At 35.3% G+C, this 20,906-nt stretch overlaps 2 protein-coding genes across 10 annotated transcripts in view; both read left to right on the top strand.

Moving 5' to 3' along the window:
- Positions 1–798: 798 nt before the first annotated feature.
- LOC117242952 lies at positions 799–1,580 on the top strand. Of its 2 annotated transcripts, XM_033510031.1 has the most exons (3): positions 799–1,215; positions 1,294–1,424; positions 1,498–1,574. In XM_033510031.1, exons 1-3 carry the CDS (start codon positions 959–961, stop codon positions 1,572–1,574), a joined length of 465 nt encoding a protein of 154 aa, XP_033365922.1. In that variant the 5' UTR covers positions 799–958. The 2 variants fall into 2 exon arrangements, with proteins under 2 accessions (XP_033365922.1, XP_033365921.1); XM_033510030.1 differs by having other exon boundaries at positions 800–1,215; positions 1,294–1,580.
- Positions 1,581–2,909: 1,329 nt separating this feature from the next.
- Positions 2,910–20,906, top strand: part of LOC117242948 (guanine nucleotide-binding protein G(q) subunit alpha) — a 65,730-nt gene continuing 47,733 nt past the window's right edge. For 2 of the 8 annotated variants that reach the window (XR_004495360.1, XM_033510020.1), the window contains exon 1: positions 2,922–4,973. Coding sequence is in view for 7 of the 8 variants with exons in the window: in XM_033510020.1 (XP_033365911.1) it covers positions 4,856–4,973 (118 nt within the window). In the remaining variant the exon portion in view is untranslated. Of the gene's footprint in view, positions 4,974–20,906 lie in introns of all 8 variants that reach the window. The other 6 variants (XM_033510022.1, XM_033510024.1, XM_033510026.1 and 3 more) reach the window with 6 other exon arrangements.

The raw sequence follows: 20,906 nt of genomic DNA, 5'->3' as shown, positions 1-20,906 counted from the left end.
AAATGTAACTAGAACAGGAATTTATTTGAAGATAAAAGATGTCACGATTTCATGAGCAAAGATATAAACGATGGAGTGATCCTAATTTACATAAACCTTGTTTCTACTGCACACCAACATCAGAAGAAGAAGTATCTCTGTGTGCATCGCAGTTGTTATCGCCTGTACTTTCAATAACACACCAATGTAAACCTTTTGAAAGAACCTCATCACATTATGGTTTATGCGATAAGCAGAATAATGGAAGAACGAAGCCTCTAAGTTTTTACGAATCACAAAGTCTTAAGGCAATATTTTAATATCTTTATTTGTAAGATAAAAAAGCTTATGATATATTGATATATATTACTTATAGAAATTGAATTGTTTGAAATGTCAAGAATTTGGAAAAATACGAGGAAATTTAGAATTACATTTAGCAGAAACTCAAATAGAAGAGGCTTTAGCTGAAGATAGACAAACAGCTCTAATGCGGCATTTAAATTTAAGTATTACTGCTCTTGAAGCTCTTGCTCAGTATGGACAATCTTTGCAAGTATCTCAATTAACTGCATGTAGGGTGCTCGAGATTAGTCATCTACTTGCATTTCCTCAATCTTACTCTATGAATTCTGAACCTAGTACTGTAAATTTAACAATGCATCTCCAACAGGTATAGCGATTACTTCAATTATCATATATGCATAAAATAGAAGATTAAACATTATGACCATTATTTATATATGATCATCCAAATGAGACAATTCAAAGAATAATTTTTATTTTTTTTATAGTTAATATTAACTGTATCTTAACAAAAAATAATGTATATATATATATATATTATGTACTTAGTATTATACATCTTTGGGTATTTCTTAGTTAATCATTCATATATAATTCCATACATGTAGTTTAATTATTTTAAAAGTTTTAAATATATGGTACATAGTTGCAAGTGCAGAAAGAAAATAAATTGATGATCCTACAAGATTTGATGGAACATTGTTCAAAATACATAGTACTTCCAAAGCATTTTAATGATCTGATGAATAATAACTGTATAAGGAAAAAGGACTTTTACAAAGCAACAAAAAACTTCAAAAACTTTCTTAGTAATTCTATATTATCCATATCACAAATAGAGAAACTACATCAACAATACAATACTATTCTCAGCAATTATCAACGGAGTAGATGTATGTTAGACTTGGAATTACCAAAACTGATAAACATGTATGGCATAAACAAGAGTAAATAGTTTATTTACAAAAATGTTTAAAAAGATTCCATAAGTAGTAAACAATATTGCAGGCGTTTAATGGCACTTTGCGAAGGCTTTGAAAAAATTACGAAAGTTTTTGACAACAAGGATGGCGATAATGAAATTGTAGCGTTATTTAAATTAATTGGAGAAAAACTTTATATAAAGGATTCAAATACAGGTAATAGAAATATGATAAGAACATCATGTAGTATTTGTGTTTGTCATAATTTCATTTTCATATTTAATAGTAGCAATATCCCATGTCGAAGATTCATCCAAACCCAAATTGTGCCAAAAATGTAAAATAAACTATGTACATGAGAAATAAATAAAAAAATAGATGACTTATTCTTCTATTGCTTTTGGTCCTCTGACTAAGAAATATATATATGTATACATTATATGTATATAATGATATAGAGAAATTGTACATTTCATGAAACCTTATACTATGACACTAATCCTATTACTATATGTATAACTGATAACTATAAATTTAAGTTGTAGGATTTTAATGTTTATTATTTTAAGTATCACATTCTTTTGTATTATATATTGCATTTATATATAATTTGCATTTATTTTTGTACCTCTCATTTCTTTAAATTTTGAGACTATCCACATTTAGTGAGAAAAACTTTATAATTCATTATTATTTTATTTAAATGGTTATTAGTTAAACAGAAAAACATTTATTTTTAACTCATAATTTTCCAGATAGAAATAAAATTAAAATATTTAAAACTTACCATTGTACAGTGTAGACTGTGTAGATGAATTATACCAGTTGTTAATATTTACATAGGAACATGCTGCTTTTTCTAAATAGGAACATTTTTTATAACAATAAAAAAATTTGAAAGTTTTTTCATTCATTATAAATTGAGAAAGAACAATGCAATAACTAAATAAATAAGATGTAACAGACTATAAGATATTAGCTTGTTGCTTATAGATAATGATAATAATATATTAAATTTGTATTTTGAACGAAACAGTATCTTACGCGCCATCTAACGTTAGATACTTCACTTTAAGGTTATTTAAATAAAAATCTAAATTATCGGAAAGATAGAATCGCATTTGATACAATATTACTAAAATTTCATTTATTTTATATCCCATTTGTATACAAATAAGGAACACAGCTATAAATCTATATAATTGTTGACATTTTGTAAGTATCTCTAAGTATCTTTTTAGCGAATAAAAATAATTAGAAAATTTGTTATATTACGAATATATACAGTTAAATACAAATATTCATACGTTTAGAATACGTTTGTGGAGTATATACTTTATTATTCGTAGAAACTACTATATACGTTACAAAAGTCAATATCTATAAGATTCGGCTCGTATCTTATATGTATTATAAAATTATCAATAGAAATTTTTAAATTCCAAGAACGAAACTATGCTCGATAAAAACGACGCGATTATCGGATTAATCCACGATCGATTGCACAATAATTTCAGCGGTACGTTTTCAGTCAACAATCGAGACGTATTGTTTGGTGTACAAAGTGCATTCACACGAGATACTCTTTCACGAAAGTAAGTACATATAGCGACATCGTATACTTTTCGATGACGGAGATGAATAAATGGAAAATCGCGAGATTCGTTTCGAACGCACCGGCGACACGAGGGGGGCCGGCGTGAAAAAACGAAAGGGCAAGAACAGTGGCGAAATATACGGGAGGAAGAAAGAAGTAAGGATTCGGGGGTGACCCGGTAGTAGAAAAGGAGAAGAGGCGGCGTGATAAAGAGGGAAGAAGATAGAGAGAGGGAGTGCGCGCGTGATCTCTCGGCGGCCGTGTCGCTGCGAATCGTCAGAATCGGTCGGTTGTACAGAGACGAGTATAACCTATATCCTGAACGCGGCGCTGTTCCATTCTCCGTGCCTCCTCCCTGGCGGATGGCGGCCGCACCTCCTCCTTCTCGTCGATTTTAATCTCGTTAGCGAACACGTGCGCGCCCCGCGCCTACAGACCACTATACGACGACCTACCGTATCGGGGCTTCGCCAATCTGGTTTTGTCTAACAGGATTCTCGAGCGACCGAGGGTTGATAAAAGGCTGCGTACCGAGCGGGCGCGGCGCGAATCGCAGGAGGAGTTGCTCCGCTCGAGGTGTGGGCGCTCGTGCAGCACAGGCAATAACAGCAGACGACCTCGTCATCGTCTTCTATTCTGTCGTCCTCGGTTCGTTGTTTCCGTCTACGTTACCTCTCGTAATCGCGTTCGCTCGTTTGGCATACGTTCGCGTATAGGTTGCGTGTGTGCGCGCACACGGTGCATATTCAGTGTGAATCTATCTCGTCGCGTGTGCGGTACAGAAAGAGTACCCTAAAGAGAGAGAAAGAAAGAGAGAGAAAGAGAGAGTGAGAGAGAGAAAGGAAGAAAAAGAAAGAGAGAGAGAGAGGGAGTGAGAGAGTGTGTGAATCGAAGAAAGACAGAGAGATAGGGTAGGAGAACGAAACGAAACAGAGAGGGGGTGAGAGAGAGAAAGAGTGTGAGAAGGAGATAGAGCGCCGGTGGGTTACCACACCCAACCGCGCCGGGGACCGAGTGAACGAGTGAACGAGCCGTACGAGAGCTCTCTCGCGAGTAGTACGCGGGTACAGCGGGGGACCCAGGGACCGACGGTCGAGATTCGACGGAGTACAGTCGGGACTCTCTAGATCTCGATCCAACGGACCTCGCTCTCGCGAAAATCCTCTCTCGCTCTCGTCTCACCAGAATTGTCGAAATCGCGCTGCGAGCAAAGTGCGCGCGTGTGTCTCCCCCGCTTCCTCGACGTCTCTCGCGAATGCGTTTCACGTTTCGTCGCAGCAGAACGTGCGTGCGTGAACAAAGAATAAGGAGAGAAAAGACCGAGAAGGAGGGGCACATCAAGCAAAGGAAAAGAGAATAGGAAGAGGTAGATGGGTCTCGGTTCTAGAGAGAATCGAGGAAGAGAAGGTTGAAAAAAGGAAAAGAGGCAGATAGAGAGAAGCTACCGGCCGAGGTTCGTGCGTGTGCGTACATGTGTTGATGTGTCGCTGGCGTCGTCGAGCCCTAGCAGGAGTGCTCCGTCGCCGCGTGTGCCGACGTCGTTGAGAATACGGGGATTCCGGAGACACGTTCGTCGGATCTACGTTTACGTCTAGTCGCTGCCTATCTCCGTGCACGTTGTCGTCGTTGTCACCGACGTCGTCGCCGTCGTCGTCGTCGCCGTGGACAAGTGGTGGTGAATCGTGCTAGTGGCGGTAGTAGTGGTGGTGCGGACGATCGGGAAAGATTTGATCGGCTTGGCCAGGACGAGAGGGAAGGAAGAAGAGAAGGAAACCACGAGGACGGCGACGAGACGTCGTCGCTCGTTCGCGGTGGCAAGGTAATATCGGCCCGACGACGATACCGTGCCGTCGAGCCCGCTGCTGTCTACGACGAACCTCGCCGCCGCTCGGCAATCGCTCGCCACCACCGCAAATCGCTCGTTCCCTCTCTCCCTTCCTCCCTCCCTCTCCTCCCTCCTCCTCCTTTTCCTCCTCCTCCTCGTCCTCTTCCTCCTCATTTTTCTCCTCTCTTCCTCCTCCATCCGTCGAGGATCCTGCCGTCCTGAGCTATGGCGTGCTGCCTGTCGGAAGAGGCGAGGGAGCAGAAACGAATTAATCAGGAGATCGAGCGGCAACTCCGAAAGGATAAACGAGATGCCAGGCGGGAACTTAAGCTGCTACTTTTGGGTGAGTTTAATTTTTCCTCTACGATACTTCATAATCTCTATCATTTTTGTCTTTACGTGTGATCGGTAACCGTAAACCGTAAACCGTAGCTCGTAAACCGTTCTTATCCTGCGTATTTCGGTAATTCGTCTAGCGTTCCGTATTCGATGCGTTCTCTTTTGTACGATAACTACGCCGCGTCGTGCTGCGCCGCGACGTGCCGTGTCGTGCCGTGCCGTGCAGTGCCGTTCCGTTCCATTCCGGTCTGTTCTCTCTGTCGCGTTTCGACCCGTGGCTGCCGTACCGTCGATCGAATTATCGGGTGTGCCGTCTTTTTCTTTTCACCATCGATACGTTCGCGTTCACCGTGTTTCCTCGCTTCATTCACCGCTTCTCTGGCAAATGTCATGCGGTTCTCTCGGCCGGATCGCCGTTTCTGTCCTGCCCAAGATCGACCACCGATCGGAGAGCACGAGTGTAGTTGACCCAGTCTAGCCGGCGTGCGCTTGACAGCTCTCGACCATAGTCGCTACACGATACTCTGGGGCTTTTCTGCCGGTCGACTATTGTACGCGGCTTTTCCGAAATTGTGACAAATTTTATTTCCTTTGAATTCGCTTTATTTAACGAGTTAAGGCGTTGATTGTCACATATATGTATTTTGCACTGGGAGTGGCGATAGATCGAAATATACCGTAACATTTCATTTTTGCAAAATATCGTATTGTACCTGCGCAGTTTTTTCTGACAATGTTATCTACATTACTCACATTGTCGACAATTTTTTAGTTCATGAAATGTAATTTATTTTAGTCATTTTAAAAAGTGTAGTAAAACGTCGGTGACCAATGAACACCGACCGTGGCAGTCAACGTGTTACCGATTAAAACAGGGTAAATCGTTCCTGCTCGCTGTCGATGTCGAACTTTCGTCGCGAGCCCTCTAGGTTATCTCGCGTTGCTTAACGTTGCTGCCATTGGATATACACGTACTTGCTTACGATCACGCACAGATTTCTCGAGCTCGGCGGCATGTAAAGAGACGCGAACGTTTTTAGAAAATTGCCATGATATTAAAAGCCGTTTTATTATTATCGCTGCTTTGTGGGCTGCCGATTGAGCAAATCGATTTTCCCATACGAGAAATTATCGTGGATATGATTTTTATAACGTTCTCGTTGCACGCTGCGCCGCGCTGCTTTAATGAAATTATCAGATTAGCAGGAATGAAGTGGAAGTAGCAACATTTTTTTTTTCTTTTTTTTTTTTACCACGATGGAAATTAATTCGATGCGGTGTTTCGCCGGTTATCCCCGCTATCAGTAAACGAATTCTTCCGATAGGCAGGAGGCGAACCGATTCTAAAATTAGTACAGTTATCGAGAGGTTCGTGCTGATCTTACGTGTACTCCTATATCTTATTCATCTACGCGCTTGTATAGATTTTTCACTCCATGGTAATTTCAACCTTGTTTAATTTAATGCGAAGCTTGTAATGTAATTTGTATCTTATAAATCTATCTTCTATTTCTAAGTTACATACAGTGTCGTGAAAAAGATCTCCAATTTTTCGTTTTATATTCCTCGAACGATGTTCGAACAAATTTTAGCTAATATTGGATATAAGATCGTGACAAATATTTTTGATACAGTGATACGATATTAGTTAAAATTCGTTAAAACGTCGCTTTTTTGATATAATGCGAAAATTTATTTCGTAAACTGTACGCCACTGTATACGAAATTTGCATCGTAAGTAATAATTCTATTGTTCTTGTTTATCTCGATGCCCATGCAATCTGAGCATACTGAAATAGTACACTTACAGGAATCTTACACATCATTATACTATTTGTGAAAACAAGAAATGGAATTCGTAAAATGTTATCTAAATTAGATATGAGCATAGTTGAATATAGCTACTACTGAATCGTCTATAGTCCAAGCTCTTCGCCAGTAAGTCACGAGCCACTTACACGAGCAATACTTATAATTAGTTTGTATTGTATCAGACATATTTTCCATTGTGAATTACATATAATGCAGTGGCGAGCATATAAATAGGGAAGGTTCTTATATCAAATGCAGTCCACTTACGATTAGCTTGTAATTTGGGACTCGACATAAAAATTTGGAGGCTGTTCCTTATTTCCAGTGCTTCAAAATACATGTATTTTTAAATTCTATATTATAGGAAGAAATGGAAATAGAACTTTTTGTAATATGAGTAGTTGGATTTACAATGTAATTAATTTATACGCTCGCCGCAGTATATGATGTGTTTATACGTATTTAACAGAACAAGACGAGAATGGATACTCAATTCTTTTAAATATATCGATATTGTGCAACGATCTAATGATTAACATTCCAATACTCTTTTGTACATTAGTTTGGTCGAAATGCATATGTTCTATGTGCATGGGTCCCATAGTACGGATAGAATGTCTATGTCCTATTTCGTTTCTTCTTATTTTCTAAATTAATATAAAAATTCTTGAATATGTATATATTCCATACAAAACAAAATTTGAACAAATTCTACATCCATTGGGTGTATTTTTGAATACATACAACAAAAGATTTTTTTTAATTTCAACAATAATTTAATAGTAAAAAAATAGGTAAAGTGTAATACTTAACAGGTGCAATATTTTGTTTATTTAATATATTTGATATATTTTCGAGCGACGAAGAATCGCAAATTGAGATGTACAAGATATTTCACATATTTAACACGGTAATACAATTTTAATTCAATTAATGCTGATAAATGCTGATTTATCATTGAAATATTTTGTTCTTTATGAGGATTCTTGTGAATTTAAATGTATATATTTAACTTTGGAATTTCTAAATACATACTCTGATGCGCTACAGAGTTTTGCGAGATGAATAGTTTTATATTTCTTGCTATTAATGTATATTAGCGTATACATTTTTCGTGAATTAAGTCATTGGTTTATTTTACCTCAATTTTTAATCATTTTACTTAGGTTGGAAATGGTAGATATTTGTTTTTACGGTGTAGCACGTGCAATTTCTAATTATTTACTACTTATACTATACTAATAATTTCTAATTATTTACTACTTTGGAAATTGTAAAGAAGAATGAAGATAAACATAAAAGAATATATTCCGATAAAAATAACTACATAATATGGCTTTAAGGTTAACGTTTCTAAAAACATGTTATTTCCTCAAATATAGGGTAAACGCGAAAAATTAACATTTTTAAATAAGAGAATACTTTTGATATTACTGTTTTTGTAAAAAAAAAACGCTATATAAATAATGCACTGAGACTTTTATATAGTATGTTGTTTATATCTAATAAGAAAGTTTTTGAAGCATCAAATATTTTACGAATGCATAAAATAATTAAACGACGCGATTAATTAAAAGCGTCGCAATTATCTTGATGATTTGATAGTTCATCATATTTTACTCATTGTATACTTCTACAAATAGAATCGATAATTAATTTTCCTCGCATAATTATTCGGACGACAATGTAGTAGAAGCCGAACATCGAGGAATGTGCTATTTCTGTTACAAGACTTCGGATATCTCAGTGTGTTTCACAATCTTTTAAATATAAATGAAAACTAAGGGGGAAAAATTAGGAATGTCCACTGATAGCTCGACTTTGCGGTATACGTATATCGGACTTTATCGATAACGGCTGAGAATACACATTTTAATTACACAGCAGTATATAATAGGTCGATTAATAATAATTACAAAGTAGAAATGCCCACCAAAGATAATGTTAAAAATTTGGTGTGGTGTATTAAAAATAAGAATTTATCTAGATTAGAAAAGGACAGAATATCGTTGCTTCTTTCATTTTGTAATATTTCTTACTATTGTAAATTTAAATTACGTGAGATATACTAAGGCTATATGTACAGCAGGTGAATGGGAAACGAAATACCTGAATATTAATAACGTGGGCGGATGTTTCTTATTATAATAATGAAAATCGATATTTTCTTGTCTCAGTGCTCTGCTTATAGTCAGGTTGAAAAAAATTAAAATAATGTAAACCAGTTATATGTTTGCTCATAGTTTGTTTTATTACCTAATTTATCATAAGCATGTGTTGTAATAAATTATGATTTGATGAGTGAATAATATCGTTCACTCACCAAAGCAAGACAGTGAAATAATGCCACTAAAATTAAACAACATTAGCAAAAGAGATGGACAAAGAAATTTCAGAAATCAATAAAAGCATAATTACAAAAATTACAAGTTTTGTTTTATCAAGATATAAAAGAATGACGTTGGAATATAAACACTTTATGGAAGTCTAGTACGCAAATTAAAAAGTCATAAAAAATTCCATGAATTTAAAAACGGGTAGTATTTATTATAGAGCTATGAATACTTCAATTTTTTTCAAACGTCATAAAATTGTAGGATTTATATGGAAGTGAGGAGAAAGCATTAAGGAAACCTCTGAAATTCCTTTTTATAAGCAGCGCTAAAAAACACAATTCAATATCAATTATATTCAATAATTATAAACTAAAATTCAATAATTTTCAATAACATAATTTTTCAAAAGGAAATTTTACGATTAAGTAACGTTGTCTCTTAATTGATTAAATTAATTGAGCCTCGCTTTTTTGTATCAACTAAAGTAACCATTGAAAATCGAAATGTTCCACTGTATGTATATCAATCAGATTTATGCCAACAGAAATGAGAAGATATTGCTACAAGGACGCGTACAATTTACTAATCATAGCTATAGTTTACAATAATATTATGCATCATATTATATTACACGATTATACCATCGTTCACTGATAAGAAATATCAATGGTTATATAAGTTTTTAAGACTCACTTAATCATTATTCATTTGCAGCACAGTTTCATCGTATCGATATCTACTTATCACTTCGGTGCAGTTTTCGGATGTGAAATTTACAAAGCCTGTATGTGTATGTACAGTAGCTCAGGAAAGTACAATTCGATCCTTCTTGGAAACTTTTAATGTATATACATACATGTCATATAGATCATTTTGAAATGTCATTAGTATTGCAACGAGACACGACTATCAGAAGTTATATTTATTGCAAACATAGATACGCTTGGCAAAGCTCACCAAAATATTCCAACAATCTATTATTATTAATTATAACAATAAGCCACGATATACAGGGTGGTTGGTAACTGGTGGTACAAGCGGAAAGGGGGTGATTCTACGCGAAAAAAGAAGTCGAAAATATAGAATAAAAATTTTTCGTTTGAGACTTTGTTTTCGAGAAAATCGACTTTGAATTTTGGCTCGGTACGCGTGCACTTTATCACGTCTCGTTATAACGGATCTCACTGTAGATCGTTGTCTCGATGGAAAAATTAAAAAAAAAATTAAAACAAAATTTTTATTCTATACTTTCGACTTCTTTTTTCGCATAGAATCACCCCCTTGTATATTGAGGCCATTTGTAGCATTATATGTTTGTTTATTTGCGCATATTAATTCTTCTCTAAACTAGAAGAATATATCTGCAATAAATGATTTTGCAACGCCTACGTATTTTCAAATGGCTTCCAAATTTTCCTATTACAATCATGATTACAATTGCTAGCGGATTTTAATACAAATTCATATTTTTGACAATATAATTGAAGAAGTCGAGTCTCGGTAGAAAATTGTTTTGCCTATCGAATATTATAGAAAGCGCTATACTTTGGACATCTTACATATCTTTTTGTATTATGTGCATTCTGTGCACTTGCACATTCAAATTTCCTATAGGTGTCTAAAAATGTGGCAACGTCGAGAACTTTCGTATAATGCACACGATACGTTTATACAAATTTTCTATGGCAAATATTCCAGTAATTTCCCGAAACACTGTATTTCTTTTATTCTTCCAACGATCTTTGGTGTTTGGCGCTATACTTTTGACATCTTACATATCTTTTTGTGTTATGTGCATTCTGTGCACTTGCACATTCAAATTTCCTATAGGTGTCTAAAAATGTGGCAACGTCGAGAACTTTCGTATAATGCACACGATACGTTTGCACATGATACGATGTATTTCTTTTATTCTTCCAACGATCTTCGGTGTTTGGTTAACGGTTCAATTAATTCGAAAAACGTGGAATCGTTCGAAGACTCACGTGGTTCCGTTACCGATCCACGGCATCAAATCATCCGGCGAATATTATCGACCGCGTAAAATTAGCCGGCGCGCTCGAACTTTCTTCCCTTCGGCTGTTTAACATGACGCGTAATAGAATCGGTAATGCGATCCACGCCGGTCGGTTTCAAATCCCTTTGTCGTTCTATAACTTATCTCCGTGAAACTCACCTTGCTTACGATCTGAAAAGTGGCCGGTCGTCACCGCGCATTGTCTCACCGAGACTTTCATGCCTTTGTGACTTCGTGATTCACGCCAGGCCAGCGTGCATATTTACCTAGCTATTCCGCAAAATGAAACCCGAGCTGAACGTGCTCGAAGCGATTTTTTATCGAGTGTCAGCGCGTACGGGCGCCCCGCTGCTCTTTCAAGCGAGTCTTGTTCCGAAATCCAGTACCTACGGTCGCGTGTAGTCGCTGGCAAAGATATATCCGTGCTGCTCTTGCACAATTAAACTACTATTACCGGTGGAATTCTGCACGTTGCAAGTTGCAAGTTACCGGTGCTAATAAATTCTCCTCTGTAACAGTGATAAATTTGAACAAAGTAAATCGAAATAAATGAATTTTACAAGTCGTCGTTTGATTATTTTATATAGCATAACGTAACGTAGCTTGTAACTTGTTCGTTGATGTTACTAGTTGGTAAAATTATTGTGCAACAGAGAGCAGGACGCCATTGCGCAACGAATTTTATTAATTTTTTTTTACCTAGTTTACGTTAATTTTCATTATCAACGTAATAATCGAGGCGTGACGAAAACAATCTTTGACGGAAACTATAGTGGAATCGATGTCGTAAGAAACGATTTACGTATTGATTTACCAATGAAAATTAGCAATGAAAATCGTTCATTTTTATAAATTTGCCCATGGAGAGTTAACTACTGTCTGTTGTTAGAATGAGTCTCAAGTCAGCGATAACTTTCCTGTTAAAGAGATTGTTACTTTATCAAGATATCGTAATCGTTACTTTCTTAGTGACTCATATATCAAAGTGATTCAGTCTGATAATAGCACGAGTAAAGAATATTTTAATAAGCATTCTATCGTTCCCCTCGTCTTATTTAATAACGAATATTCGATTTATTTGTTTCTGCATCCACCTACTTTGGAAATATTTTCCTACAGAAACAACCTGATAGTCATGACGTAATTGATTGCAATGTTCTTCTGCAACGGAATTACAAATAATTGCTATACCGATTACGCGATATAATAAATATTAAACATTTCGCATAAAAATAAATTTTATAATATAGCAGGGACTTCGATAAATATCTCGGGACTTTCTCACGTGTTTCGAGAATATAATAAAAGGTTTAACAATGGAAATATACAGGGTGGTTGGTAACTAGTGGTACAAGCGGAAAGGGGATGATTCTACGCGAAAAAAGAAGCCGAAAATATAGAATAAAAATTTTTTTAAATTCTTTTTAAAATTTTTTTTAAAATCTACAGTGAGATCCGTTATAACGAGACGCGATAAAGTGCACGCGTACCGAGCGAAAATTCAAAGTCGATTTTCTCGAAAACAGAGCCTCAAACGAAAAATTTTTATTCTATATTTTCGACTTCTTTTTTCGCGTAGAATCGCCCCTTTTTCGCCTGTGCCACCAGTTACCAACCTCCCTGTATAATACGTAATATATTGTCTATGGAGGATTGAAGATCATTCTGCTCCCTTGGAAAAGGATAAAATTGGCAAAAGTCAAGTCAAGCTTTTTTTCCCCACGAACTCCTCAGTTGTGATCGAGTCAGAAGCAACGTAGTTTTAAAACTGTGGACTGTGACTAAGATTTGTAGTGTAAGGTTCAAAGGGCGTATAATCCTAAACATACGGTCGACGATAAAGCTGTGAAACTTGAGATTATATCATTGTTATTATTGTTAGCGAGTATCGCGATATAGTTACATAATTTTGTAGAATTCTCGAATTGCAGTCGAAGCTCCTTAGTAAAGACATATTCCCTATTTTACGGACGTAAGTTCGAATGCATTATGCGTCTGTTATCGAGGCAAATGCCATTCTAAGAAATGCCGGCTGTTATCGCCTCTTGGTTAATTCGTTTCTCAAATATAGAAAATTGAAGAGTGCTTGTAGAAAACACTGTAAGTGGCAAGAAATAAGTTTTTCAGCAGCAGAAGAAACCTTGTGCATTGACGTAGTCGAAATTCACGAGAGAGAAAAGTGTATCTGTAGAAAAGGTCGTATGTGCCAGCTCCTAGTTGTAAAGAAAGCTCAACGTTCCATTCATTTAGACTGATATTTATAACTAATTTTTATATTATTTTATATTATATAATAATGTATTGTACTGTATTTTCTATATATTATATCAGTATAATATTTATAACTGATATTTATTGACATTTATATTTTTGTATATAGAGGCGACGTTGTGTCACTATCTTCTGAATTTCACTTAAGTTCCACGCTACAGTATTCTCGTTAGTACGTAGAATATTTTCCATCCGAATCAAAATTTTCCAGTTTTAGCACTCGCATGGTATTTCCTATCAATTATAGTCTTTTTCAGTATTTTCTGATTTTCAAGAAACCTTGAAACCCAGCGAGATAGAAAGATTACAACGTATATAATTACATACATTTTACACAATTACACGTTGTAATCTTTCTATCTCGCTGGGTTTCAAGGTTCCTTGAAAATCAGAAAATACTGAAAAAGACTATAATTGATAGAAAATGTTACGAGTGTTAAAACTGAAAAATGTTGATTCCGATGGAAAATATTCGACGTAGTAACGAGGGTACCGTAGCGTGGAATTTAACTGCAGTTCAAACGTATGTAATTATGTGTTATATCGTTTCCATTAAAAAGATCTCAATAATTTAATTAGAAAAATTTGATTAAAAGTTCCATTTTTCTTATTTTGATGACTCACTGCTAGCTGACATAACGTCGATCACTGGTCAGACATGGCGCGAATGCTCACTTCGTGGATGCGGTTCTAGGAATTGGTGGGGATGACTCCGCGTGATTCTGCGCCTACTAAGCGGGCTAAAAATGCATCTATTAAACGAGAAATACCGTATCTTGTTTGTAGTAGTTCTAATAATTTCGACTGAAATAGATACGTAGAGTTGCAGATTTTATAAGAAAAAGTGTGGCGAAACTGATGAGTCAGGAAATACATTTTTACATTACGAAGGAACACGATTCATAGAAAATAAATGATTTCATTGCCAATAACGCATAGCGATCATTTTCGTCGAGACAAAGATTTATACAGGTTTTTAATAGGATATTTTCCCTGTAATTTTTATTTCTTCGAAATAGAATTTTTTAATTCTTCCATATCGTTAGATCGTGTATCACATTTGCATAATTTCTTGAACACTTTAACACTTCAAAGAAAATCTTTGACACGTTTCGCAACATACACACTGCACATTTGCTTAATCATTGTCATGACACACATGTAAAATTGTTTCAAGCCGTTTGATAGGCGCGCTTGCCTCATTGTTTTTACTATTCGCTCGACTATCGATAAACTCGATATCTTTTTTGTCGGCATAACCTCTACGCGTATGATTTCCCTGTATTATTAATTTTTATTTCATCAAACTTACAGCCGAAGTTCTTCCAAAATAACTGATTTCTTAAGTGGTCGTTTAAATGCTCTGTTTCCCTTCTAATTTGTCAAATGTTCTACATTTTCTATATCTGTATTACATTCAAACATCGTTGGAATTTTGCGTTGAAAAGATATTTTACTAGAAAAATTGGATCTGTATCATTTTCGAAACAGCGCGTTCTTCTTCAACACGATCTCTCCGCCATTTTCTACTAAAATAGTAGAATATTAGAATAGTAGGAAAATAGCAATAATCGGCAATCTTCGAGAGGCCAACGACTTATTCCGCAAGAAATGATTCGAACGTAATGCTGACCAGACTCCTAGTTGAACATTCTCTCGAATCAAGAATTCTCAATTATCTCAGATTATCTCAGTTGTTTGGGTGTCTACCGGTAGCCGGGTAATTTTCATCTACCTGAATATTCCAGCGGGTACTCGAGTACCTGTTTGCCCCGTAAATCAACAGTTGTAGTCTGAGTAACGCAGTTCTTTTATACTCAGATTTTCTTTTACGCTTTTCAATTTTAGGTCAACTGCACGCTTACTTCAGCTCTCGGTCTATTTGCCTTGCCTTTTATCCTTTATCGTAGTGAGTAATTCATACGTCACAATAGAGCGTGGATGTTTAGGCAAACACATAATTTTATAAACGTAATTAAGAAAAATGAAACTTAAATAAAGATTTATTTCGTCTGGTAATACTAAACATTACGAAAAGTGTTTCACTTTGAATATTTTATACACTGTTGCATATTATTGCGCCTTTAAATTTCTTGTAAATGCATAAACGTTCTGGTCATAAACTATAGTCGTGACAGTAGCATGGTTAAAAAAGAAAGCAAATGGAATGAAACATTTTTATCTGTCGTGACGATTTTTAGAACGTTTGACCCACCAGCAAATTATACCGTACACTGCCTATTCGTATTTTCAGCTATTTAATAAATAAATAATGACAAATAATCTGGCCAGATATCGAGAGTGTTGTATAAGTCCGAAGGAAATAATTATGCGAAAATGCATAAAAAATGTAGGATATTAACTTCTCACTCGGAAGTTAGTCTTTGAGAAAATCAATTTTCAGATATACTTAAAGATATACAGTTGGTAAAATGAAATATTATCGTTGTAATTTTTTTTGTCGTGTTTTTTTTGAATCGAGTATGTATAGACATTGTATACAAAAACAATATGCGGTATAGCGTCGCTTGACGAATTGTATGTTAGCTATGTGCATATGTTTGTGATGTGGCAATTATTCAAAGTTGAATTCTTTCAAGACTTTGCTCTGCACGAAAAAACTTTACTTCGTACTTATTTATACAATATTGTAAGCACAAACAAAATAAATTTCATCAACAATGAGTTATTATGGTTAATCGTTCGATTATCGAATTACATTCTAATTTCTTTATTTTTTTCCATTTTTCTCATGTACCAACAATATGCGCAATTTTTCACATGCTTTTATAAAAAGAAAGTAACGCTGTAAATTATGAGATCAACGGAAAGAAATGTATCTAACTGATTATGAATTTTATCTTCGCTAGATTTCAGGTTGTTCGTACATTTAAAGGAAGTTTGAGACTGCAAAAATGTACAGGATACGCAAATATATAAAATATCCAGAGCGTGCCACTCGTTATAATATTTAGCGAGTAAAACAAGTCTCTGCTTGGCTTCTACCTTTTCCGTTGCGTTCATAAAAATTTCAATTCGTACGAACGTCCGCAGTCCAGGCACTGATAAATTATTAAAGCGCAATCGGGCATCAGCAGCCCCCTTTTTTTTTAAGGGACCAACAACTTTTCCTCTACACGAGGATTCGGCTTTATTTTCTCTTCCTCTGGCTCGTATTATTCCCTCGATTTGTCGCTCGCGTTTTCTCTGCAAAATCGCATTTGCTCTCGCGTTCTCGAGGCTCGTTTTTAGCAAAACAAAAAAAGGCCAAAGCTTCGTTTATCTCACCGGTATCATGTTCGCCAAGGTGCACGCGTTCGTCGCGATATTATTATTCATTCGTAAGAGATATCCTGCGAACAGTGTAGCGATTGCCTCATCGCGAGAACAGCCGACTCTTGCTTATTCCGTTGCCGTGTGTGTGACTACCGTTTTATCTAGTTCCACGTTGCCTGTGGAAATTCCGAAACGTGAAATTCGGCGATAGTGACCTGGAAAATGGCTATCACGGTTCCACGATAAAGTTACGGGGTGTTCAGGGCTCGGTTATCGACAGGGGATTCCCTTGCAACTTGGCTTCGAATTTGAAGGGCACGTAGTACTCGTTAAAATACGCAGTGTCGCGATGATGAACGCGAGATGAAACGTAATTAGCAGGTGCGCGTGTCCCTGCAATTTTATATTTTTATGATATATAAACATTTTGCTCCTGTTTCGCGCTAAATACGATGCGCGCTTGAGCATTTAACATTTTACACATATTTATTGTCGCTCTTATATTCGCTATTTTATATACAGGGTGGTTGGTAACTAGTGATACAAGCGGAAAGCGGGTGATTCTACGTGAAAAATGAAGTCGAAAATATAGAATAACAATTTTTCGTTCGAGGCTTTGTTTTCGAGAAAATCGACTTTGAATTTTCGCTCGGTACGCCTGCACTTTATCGCGTCTCGTTATAACGGATCTCACTGTAGATCGTTGTCTCGATGGAAAAATTAAAAAAAAAATTTTATTCTATATTTTCGACTTCTTTTTTCGCGTAGAATCACCCCCTTTCCGCTTGTGCCACCAGTTACCAACCACCCTGTATATTTACTGTTACTTCTATATGTGCTATTTTATATATGTTTGTATATCGTTTGCGCTGCATATGTCTGTATACGTACTTTGAAATTTACTACGAATGCATGGACATTCTAGCAATTAGTTGCGAATAATAAATGGGCTTTCGTGAATGAAGTATCAATCAAGTTACTTAAGAACGTTATATGATGAGAAAAGAAGAATTGAGTGACTCACGACAAAAACGACTAGACAATAAGCTGGATTCATAATACAGACGATTTATATCTTGACTTAGGCATTGTGTGATGGAAATTAACCGGTTGTATAATAACTTTTATCACGAGGTCCACAACTTCATTTGATCATTGTTGTCCTGCCAACATATCATGGATCTAAAATCAATTTTAATATCACATTTATTTGATCAATTGGTTTTATTTTACATGATACATATTATGTAGTAAGACATAAATATATAGGATCTCAATTTTAATATTACATTTACTTGATCAATTGGTTTTATTTTAATATTTGCAATTGGAGGATTAACAGGAGTTATATTATCTAATTCATCAATTGATATTATTTTACATGATACATATTATGTAGTAAGACATAAATATATAGGATCTCAATTTTAATATTACATTTACTTGATCAATTGGTTTTATTTTAATATTTGCAATTGGAGGATTAACAGAAGTTACATTATCTAATTCATCAATTGATATTATTTTACATGATACATATTATGTAGTAAGACATAAATATATAGGATCTCAATTTTAATATTACATTTACTTGATCAATTGGTTTTATTTTAATATTTGCAATTGGAGGATTAACAGAAGTTACATTATCTAATTCATCAATTGATATTATTTTACATGATACATATTATGTAGTAAGACATAAATATATAGGATCTCAATTTTAATATTACATTTACTTGATCAATTGGTTTTATTTTAATATTTGCAATTGGAGGATTAACAGAAGTTACATTATCTAATTCATCAATTGATATTATTTTACATGATACATATTATGTAGTAAGACATAAATATATAGGATCTCAATTTTAATATTACATTTACTTGATCAATTGGTTTTATTTTAATATTTGCAATTGGAGGATTAACAGAAGTTACATTATCTAATTCATCAATTGATATTATTTTACATGATACATATTATGTAGTAAGACATAAATATATAGGATCTCAATTTTAATATTACATTTACTTGATCAATTGGTTTTATTTTAATATTTGCAATTGGAGGATTAACAGAAGTTACATTATCTAATTCATCAATTGATATTATTTTACATGATACTTATTATGTAGTAAGACATAAACATGTAGGATCTAAAATCAATTTTAATATCACATTTATTTGATCAATTGGTTTTATTTTAATATTTGCAATTGGAGGATTAACAGAAGTTATATTATCTAATTCATCAATTGATATTATTTTACATGATACATATTATGTAGTAGAACATTTTCACTATGTTTTATCAATAAGAACAGTATTTGCAATCATTACAAGATTAATTCATTGGTATCCTTTAATTACTAATTAATTATAATTTGTAATTAATTATTTAATTAATTGTAATTGTACACATTTCAAGAATTGTGTAATATATTGAATATTTTGCTTAAAAACGTTGAAATGCAAAGGTACTAGAGTAGGAGGCAGTCTTTTGCTCTGCTGGGCAAAGACAAACATGGACAATTCATCGGTGAAGTATTTTTTACTTGGGAATGTTATACGATAATTCAACAAGAATTGAAAGCAAATTGTGAGAAATTCTCTACACGCAATTGTTCTTAAAATGCCATTTTTCGACACATTTTGCCAGGATTCTCGTCGTCTCTTTTCAAAACTGTTTCTTGCAAATCGAAAATACCAACCGATTTCGATCTTTGAAGATTCGATACACGTTGCAATTTTTCTTAGTCGCCGATGCACGGTACTCAACACATTACCTGCGGTTATCTGCGATTTGCAGAAGCTTCTTTGTGCAATGAAGTAGTTGGAGACGCCTCATAATTCCGAAGCTAATGATTAGGTTGCGGATATTTATGCAAATTTATATTTCTGTGAGAATAATGAAACGAACAGGACTTAGATAGCGACTTGTTTCACCTGTTAAATACCCTAACAAATACTCCGTACTTTGGTATTTTATATATTTTTATATATTACGTGCATTCCATACGCGTTTGCCTTCACAAAAACATAAAGATGCACAGTTTACTGATGACATTTTCCATATCTTTTTTTACATTCTCGTCCCTATCGGATATTTTATTCACGCGTTTCGTGCACGGTATGCTTTTGCATCTTCACATTCCGCGTAGAAGCATAAAAATCAGCAGCATCCTAATAATATTTCAACCGCCCCTCTTATTAAACTCTTTTTCACGAGATTCGGCTTCGACTTTCTCAAACAGACTGCGTACATTTACGTTTACTTTGAAACTTGCATCTCGTACATTTGTCACGTGAGGTTTGCTTTCTCTCTTTCAATGGAAACACAGGTATTGCGCGATCTTGAGCAAACGCGATCTCGCGTTTAGAGCAAAGAGAGGAGACAGAACGCTGGCCAAAGTATCGAAGGATGGTGCTATCTGCCTCGAAGTAAAATCAGAATTCCACGGTTTCGCCGTGATAATCGGACGTTGCTTTAATTGAATCGCCAGCCTGGTAACGAAGAACGAGGTTTTTGGTGAAATTCGAGGGATTCATCGATTGGTTTAGCTGGTTACCGTTAGTCATGTTTCCTGACGACACGCGCGGCACACGCGACCACTTTCCCGTGTCGATGAACCGCCAGATCTCTGAAATACAGCGCTATAAACGCGCTGAATATTTCGAAACCGTAGGAGAAAATCACGATAAATCGCGTGTCCACTTTTCCACTCTGGCAACAGATTACGAGAAAACTATGAGCGACGAGTTTCAGATGTAAATGCGAATAGGCTGTTTCAAGCAGTTGAGGTCGTCAGGTCCCACCAAAAAACAGGCGAAAAGGATTTAATCGTCAAATATTATTAATAGATGGTGGATTTTTATACCTTTACGCGGAATGTAAAGATGCAAAAGCGTGCAATGTCGAAGTCGCAGCTGAAATTTTCGAATTCAATATTTTTCGAAAACTTTTAATAATTTTCGTCACGGAATCTTCTTCACTCTGCTTGAGGCGATTTCTTTTATTATTATCGTAATCTGCAATCTATCGTACAGCGATAATCAGCGCAGACGACTTGAAATGTGAGAGAAGGAAACGAGCAATGTCCATTTTTCGTCATTTTCCACTTTGCGGCTTATTTTGTTTGCGAAAACTAGAATTACAGAAGCATCAAGCGACAACGATCGTGACGTTCAAAGCGTCTCCGGAAGATGAAGATTCGGTGCACA

This window comes from Bombus vosnesenskii, unplaced genomic scaffold (genome assembly GCF_011952255.1).
Source record: "Bombus vosnesenskii isolate JDL3184/JDL3185 unplaced genomic scaffold, Bvos_JDL3184-5_v1.1 scf7180000016281, whole genome shotgun sequence".
Taxonomy (NCBI): domain Eukaryota; kingdom Metazoa; phylum Arthropoda; class Insecta; order Hymenoptera; family Apidae; genus Bombus; species Bombus vosnesenskii.
Note: the sequence above shows the minus strand (reverse complement) of the source record. Positions and strands in the feature narration are given on the sequence as shown.